The 7,845-nt window shown below is 35.4% G+C and overlaps 1 protein-coding gene across 1 annotated transcript; it reads left to right on the top strand.

Annotated features, from left to right (window-relative positions):
* The first annotated feature begins 536 nt into the window (after positions 1–536).
* irak4 (interleukin-1 receptor-associated kinase 4) lies at positions 537–7,807 on the top strand. The gene is made up of 11 exons (XM_037767545.1): positions 537–960; positions 1,074–1,219; positions 1,991–2,161; positions 3,642–3,802; positions 3,883–3,947; positions 4,304–4,418; positions 4,508–4,617; positions 5,325–5,511; positions 6,053–6,115; positions 6,389–6,553; positions 7,434–7,807. Exons 1-11 carry the CDS (start codon positions 800–802, stop codon positions 7,491–7,493), a joined length of 1,404 nt encoding a protein of 467 aa, XP_037623473.1. The 5' UTR covers positions 537–799; the 3' UTR covers positions 7,494–7,807.
* The last annotated feature ends 38 nt before the right edge of the window (positions 7,808–7,845 follow it).

Raw genomic sequence — 7,845 nt, forward strand, 5'->3', positions numbered from 1 at the left:
CACTTTGTCGCAGCGTTCTTGAATGTTTATGTAAAGCACTGAATTGGCCTGTTACTGAAATTTGCTCTACAGATAAAGCTGCCTTGCCTTGTAAAGAAATTACTGTCATTATCATTTTTAAAACCATATTCACTTGATTTTAATGTGTTTTGTATGATATTATGCTATGTATTTATTTTGCATTGTTTTATGTTGTGGTGTCTGAAACTTTAATGTATGTTTAAATGCTGCTGTCTTGGCCAGGTCTCTCTTGCAAAAGAGATTCTTAATCTCAATGAGTACTACCTGGTTAAATAAAGGTTAAATAAAATATATATATACTATATATATATTCTCATTAACAACTCAAACTCAAGCTGGTTTAAAAAAGTGAATTCTCATTATTGTCCACTAGAGAGCACTGTCATTCTACAAGCATGTAGGAAAGCACAGGATCTGTGTCTGTCTGTCTCTGCTCTTTATAGTCTGTAACTAGAAACACATCCAGAGAGAGAGAGAGGGTAACCTGTTATTACTGACATCTGGAGGGCAAACAGTTCATAGTTGCCCTGTTATAATGTGTCTACCATCACTGTTTGTGTTTCCGGATGGAGGGAGGAGACTTTGTGTTACGTTTGAGGAAGTTGCTCAATATAGGAAATACACATGTTGCTACACTGTGAGCAAAACTACCTGATGTTGTTCTGCTTTCATGGATCACTCCCTGGAGGATCATTCACACCCATAGCTTGGCTGTGAGATGTGCATCATGTCGGTTTAGAAACACAAAGTCAGTTTGTGTCAGTAAAGTTGTAGCAGAATGAATAACTCAGTAACTTCCTCTACTTACATCCGTAACCTCGGTTATAGTTTGCATCGCAGACTGTCCGACTTTCTGGACCCTCAGGACAGGTGGAAGGACGTGATTGTCTCCATCCGGAAGCCCAGTGGAGAGCTGAGGTACTCTCAGCTTCATGTGAGGTAGGGGATTATTATTACAGCAGATATTAACATGATATGTTCACTGTCATATTGTCTGTTTAGGTCGAGGTATGCTCATATCTATTTATTGATCTACTGTGTTTCTGTCTCAGGAGATATGAAGGTCTTGTTGCACAAGGTAGGAGTCCCACAGTGGAGCTGCTCCGAGACTGGGGGACCAGCAACAGCACAGTGGGGGAACTGGTGGACATCTTGAAGAGACACAAGTTACTGGCTGCTGCTGGAGTCCTGCTACCAGGTATGATTTATAATAATAACAGACTATATAATATACATATAACCATATCTAATGGTCTACTAACACATCATCCTCATCAAAACAGTTTTCCAATGTCATTTTTCTGTTTTATTTTGGTCATCAAGTCAGATATTTCTGTCAGATATGTTCAGTGAATGAGTACAGAAGCTCATATTTATTTTGTCTGGGACTATAAAAAAAAAAAAGATTAGAGAAGAGAAGCATTTTTTTGCATTTCAGATTTCTGGAATATATTGTAATATAAATCCAATACATTAAATCCAAACTCAGTACCACTCTGAAATCCCCCCCCAGGATGTGTCCTAATCAGATCATAAAAATAAAATGCAGATATCACACATATAGTCAGACATATCAGTACTCTAATGCCAAGTTTGATAAATGTATGTGCAAATTTTTCAGACATAAATTTTTGCTTGGTGTGAAACGGCTTGAAGAATATGTTAAAAACATATAGATACTTAATATCAACAAGTACCACAAAGAAAACAGACTGTTATTAATCGTATTTTTTTGTATCCTACAAAGAAATGGTCTGTTTCATGTGGGATTACATGATGACACACAATGTTAACACATAGCAGCAGTTGACATTCATGATAAAAAAAAAGAAATCAAATAATTGCCGTACAACACAAAAGAGGGAAAACACATTATTTCTTTGTGTTTGTGTATTATTTTCAGGTATTAAGACCATGCTTTTGACTAGAGCACCATATCATCATAACTTATCTTTTTTCTTTTGTCCAGACTCAGTGGAAGAGGCCGTCTCAGCAGAGGCCCAGGTGGCTCCTCCAGCTGTAGAAACATACAGCGCTCTTCCAACTAGACTACTGGAAGAGACGGAGACACAGCCGGTACCTGACAGCTCTGTTCTGCAGCCACAGATGCTACTGGGGAGCAGTGAACCAGGACACACAGGTGGATGAATATGACTTCTTTTCATGCATATAGTCCTTTGTGGTGATCTGTACGTGAGAGGAGGTTGTGAAGCATACAGTGTGTATGTCAGTTGAAAACCTCAACTTCAGTTTTGATGACCTTATGTGCATGTTTTGAATTTAATTGAAATATAATATCCCCCTTGTGTAAGGAAGAAACATTCGGGTTGATAAAACATGAACTACTTAATGATGATGATAATAAAAAACGTAAAGTTACAAAGTGCTTTACGTGGTTGAATCACGACTAAAACATGTCAGGATTGCAAGACGAATAAAATCAGACAAGTACAAATTATACACAAATAAAATGAAATAAAATACCCAACAATAATATAAGATAAAACAATAATAATAAGAAAACAGATGTTCGAAATAAAACAGTGCATTAGCATTAAAGAAGAAGCATTCAGATGTTTTACTCGAGTAAAAGCAGCATTAACAAAATGTAAAACTACTCCATTACAAATACAAGTTGTGCATTCAAAATCCAAAAGTAAAAGTACTCATGTAGAAAAGTGTCCTTCGCAATATACTTTATATTTTGTTGGGTAGTTAATCTGTATAACGGTGCATCATATTTTATAAACTATCAATATGTTGTTTGTGTAAAATCTTAATCTGCAACGTGACCTCTAACTATAGCTGTCAAATAAATATAAAGAAGTAAAAAGTTCAATAATTCCCTCTGAATTGTATAGAAGTAAGTATAAAGTAGAATAAAATGGAAGTACTCATGATTGTAGATTGACTAAATGTAATGCTTCTGTGAAAAAATAGTGATTCTACAAAATTGACCAGCAGGTGGCAGCAATGGGGCCTTATCCAGAAAAATTAATCACAATCAGAGTCAGATATACTTTATTGATCCTCAGGGGGAATGGTGGGTGTTGGGATGTTACAGTTGCTCTTATAGAAAAGCTTAAATAAATATAAGAAAAATAGAAATAAAGGAGTATGTAATATGTAAGTTATGTACATAGTGATACAATATGTAACATTATATATGTAGAGAAATAAATTAATAATAAAAAATATGTGCATCGGACACATACAATATATAATCACAGTGTAAATAAGTATGATATAAGTATGATATTAGTATAAATAAGTATGATATTAGTGTAAATAAGTATGATATTAATATAAATAAGTATGATATCAGTGTAAATAAGTATGATATTAGTATAAATAAGTATGATATTAGTATAAATAAGTATGATATCAGTGTAAATAAGTATGATATCAGTGTAAATAAGTATGATATTAATATAAATAAGTATGATATCAGTGTAAATAAGTATGATATTAGTATAAATAAGTATGATATCAGTGTAAATAAGTATGATATTAGTATAAATAAGTATGATATCAGTGTAAATAAGTATGATATTAGTATAAATAAGTATGATATTAGTATAAATAAGTATAATATGACCCTTTTCTGTGTCCCTCGTTAGAATTCTCCAGTTTCTTGTACAACGAGCTGATGAAGGTCACAGGCAACTTCGATGACCGTCCCATATCAGACGGCGGCAGCAGACTCGGAGAGGGAGGCTTCGGCACGGTGTACAAAGGTCTCATTAATGACAAACCTGTTGCTGTGAAAAAGCTCAATCCAGTAAGTGAACAATATATTCATACCAATCTCATACTTTTACAGATCTTGTAAAGCACAAAATATGATTGTTTTACATTTAGATGGATGACGTCTCCGTGGACGAGCTGAGAGTTCAGTTCAACCAAGAGATCCAAACTCTGAAAGCGTACGTCTCGTCTCCTGTCTATGCCCTTATTACTCACAGCCCCCTCATAACCATTATGTTTTATTAACTAGAGCAGACACGCTGGGTCGTAATCAAAGTAATGGAAACTTGAGAGAACAAAACACCACTTATTGTAATTACTAATTAGAAAATAAATTGGTTCATACAGATCTTGGTCAAACCGTAAATGTAAACACATGTCATTGTAACTTTCATGATTCTCAGCAAGCATACAAATAAGGCTATTTCCCAAAATGTCAAACTATTCACTCTTTAAACCCAGCATAGGTTAACAACATAATGATTCATATATCTGCAGAGTCAGGTCTGGTTTGATGAGACTGTTTGTTCCGCAGGTTGAAACATGAAAACTTGGTTGACATGGTTGGATTTTCCTGTGATGGACAGCACCCCTGTTTGGTGTACGCCCTCATGGCCAACGGTTCTCTGCTAGACCGACTAGCTTGCTTGGTGAGCACCGTCTACACCGCTGACACCGACTTCTAGTACTTGTGCTTTTTACACAGATAATTTGATCGTATGCTTTTTGTCTTTCTTAGGAGGGAAGTCCTCCACTGTGCTGGCGACAGAGATCCTTGATAGCTGAAGGGACAGCGAGAGGCTTGGAGTATCTGCACAGCAACCATCATATCCACAGAGATGTTAAAAGGTACATAAAGGGAGGTCTTTACTCTTATCAATGCCCTTTAACTTATATTTTCTTTTCTTTTTTTAATCATGCTTTTTATTGTTTCCTTAAGAAAAATGACAACAACAACCTGAACCATAGCAAAATATGTAATATGTACATATAATAACAGGTAGTAACTGCAAAATTGAAGTATTCAAGAACAAGGGAGGAGAAAAAATGAATAAATAAAATAATAGTAATAATAATAATAATAAATTAATAAAATAAATTCACACAACAGATTTCCAGCATAAAAATAAAAAAATGTTAAATAAAATAAACAAATAAATAATAATAATGATAATAATAATGATAATAATAAAGAAATATAGAAAATAAATAAATGAGTAATAAATTCACACCAAATTCCCAGCAAAAAATAAAATAGTGTTAAATTGAAACAAAAAAACCCAATAATAATAATAATAATAACAATAATAAAGAAATATTAAAATTACTAAATAAATCAAATAAATGTATACAGCAGATTTCAGCATAATTTTTTTTTTTTTAAATAATAACAATAAAGAAATATTTAAAAAAAAAAAAACATACAAATAAATTAATTTGTTTAAAATATTCTTAAAGGAATAGTTCCATATTTGGGGGAAATACATATATTAATTATTGATGTTTCACAGCTCTCCGTGCTCATAACCTTTTCTTTTTTTTTTTCCTCTTGTTAGCGCAAACATCCTGTTAGATGAAAAATTTGTGGCAAAGATGTCCGACTTTGGGCTGACGAGGGCGTCGGCCAAGCGGACGTCAACGACCATGATGACGGAGAGGATTGTGGGTACCCGTGCGTACATGGCACCTGAGGCGCTGAGAGGAGAGATCACACCCAAATCTGATGTCTTCAGCTTTGGAGTGGTAGGCTTGCTTTCTGCAGACACACGCACACGGCGCACCCAAAATACACACACACACAGATGGGGATATTATGTCAGGAAACTGCTACTGTAATGTAAAATATAGAACACAACTCTGCAGTTTACTTGAGTGTAAGGTTCACCTGCAGTACTGACACACACACAATTGCAGGACATAAACATTACAGTATAGATTTCTTCCTATTTGTGAAAATAGAGCTCTGTTTTATGTATCATCTGTCATTATATCCTACTAAAAAAACTCCTCATCAGTTTCAGGCCACAGCTGTACTGTATTAGTATCTGTAAATGTCAAACATATGACCCAGTGTATGACATGGGTTGAATGATTTATGGGATCAGCAGTGTATAAAACCGCCTGACCTTCCATATAGAGCAGTATATACAGCTTATATGTCTTATTAGGACAGCTGTGGAAACACTACACTGTCTGTGGAGCTACCTGGCACACGGTGGAGTCATAAAGGGTTTTCTCTGGTCCGGAGCCATGTGTTTGACCCCCATCTTTCTGCCATCTACAGGTGTTGTTAGAAATATTGTCTGGACTCCCGCCAGCCGATGAAAACCGTGAGCCGCAGTTCTTGGTGAGCAGCACAAAAGAGGCTTTCACTGTGTGTCTGTCAAGCTCCAGTTCACGATTACAGCTTATTAAAGACTTTGCATTTAATTAGTAAAGGAGCGTTATCAGTTGGTAGTCATTAAAGAGAGACAGTTTCATCATTGCTGCTGTTCCAGATGGTAATACACACATTTTTTTGGAGTGTATGTGCAATAAAAATGGACACTAGAAATGAAGTTTCTCCAGCATGATAAAAGCGATAACCTGCAATGTGATTTTCCCTCCCTCGCTCTCCCAGATGGAGATGAGGTATGATATCGATGATGAAGACGAGGAGCTGACTTTAGAGGACTTTCTGGACAAGAAGATGAGAGACTGGGAGCTGAGCCAGGCGGAGAGTGTTTACTCTCTGGCCTGTAACTGCCTCCACGACAGGAAGAACAGACGGCCGGTCATCAAACAGGTACGGTGGGGGGGGGAAGACACCGGCAGACATCAAGATTTAGGATGCATCTGCATTACTTTCTGGTGTCACCTTGAGGGAAATACCTCTACTATCACCTGCTAAATCTGGTGAAGGGAGTCCCAGCAAATCCCATGAAACAACCGAAACTATCAATGTCTTCATCTGTCTCTCAATACTTGTTGACGTCCTCAGCCTGTCTGTGGCCCATAGAGTTATACTGAGGATGCAAATCTTAGGAAATATATAGTTACATTTTTACAAAAGGTTCAGTAATTTCCTAAAACAGTGCATTTGTTTGGGACTATTATCAGCTGTGGATTTTGCGTGCCGGAGAGTATTTAAGGCTGCAGAATGGTGTATGAGGGATCAACTTAAAATAAACTACAGCGCCCGTGTTCATCGTATTAAAGGAAAGTGTCGTCCAGTGCAACAGTGTCGCTCTTTGATATGTTTTAAATCATTTTTTTGGGGGAAAAAAAGGAGGTTTATGACACAGAGGATTAATCTATATCAGACTTAGTGCGATCAATTCATTGTTGGTTTTAGTCTTTTCATGGGATTTGTTGACAATAAAATTTAATATTATCAAATTGATCATTTAAGGGACTCAGAAACTGCATCTCTGAAGTCTTTTCTTTTATTTAAATGAGAAATATACAACTGAGGCTGAGCTCTGGTCTCGTAATTAAGTGACAAAGCAAAGTATTTTTATATTCAAAATAAATGTAGCATGGGATTTGCTCATTTTATTGTTTCCTGTATCTGATGTAAGTTTTTATTCTCTGTACAAAAATGCTAAAAAAACAAATATTCATGTATATTTTTAATCGTAGACCATCTATTCTAGTTAATTAATATTAATATCTGTCTTTAACAGGTCCTGTTGGAGCTTAAAGGAGTCGTCAAAAACATTTCACTGGATTTTGAGACACAGTAGTGAAGCATATTATCCCAGAACACATACAAGATCTCTGAGCCTGCTCCAGTCACGATGCACACATATTCATTTCCCTCTCAAGTTTTAGAGTTACTTGTTGACTGTGACTGACAAAAAAGTATTTTTTGCATTCTTTTTTCTATATTAATAAACTGCACATATATATTTTGTATGATTTACCATATATTGTTTTACTTTTAAGAATGTAGTTTTTCTACGGCGTTTTATCAGGTTTGATATCTTAATATCTTGAAAAGTCTGACAGTGTTTGTCGTGTATTTATTGTGAAGGAATAAAATGAACGAAACAGAAAATGTGTGATTTAAATATTTTATTTTTCGTCTTTTAAAAG

This window comes from Sebastes umbrosus, chromosome 4, assembly GCF_015220745.1.
Source record: "Sebastes umbrosus isolate fSebUmb1 chromosome 4, fSebUmb1.pri, whole genome shotgun sequence".
Lineage (NCBI taxonomy): Eukaryota > Metazoa > Chordata > Actinopteri > Perciformes > Sebastidae > Sebastes > Sebastes umbrosus.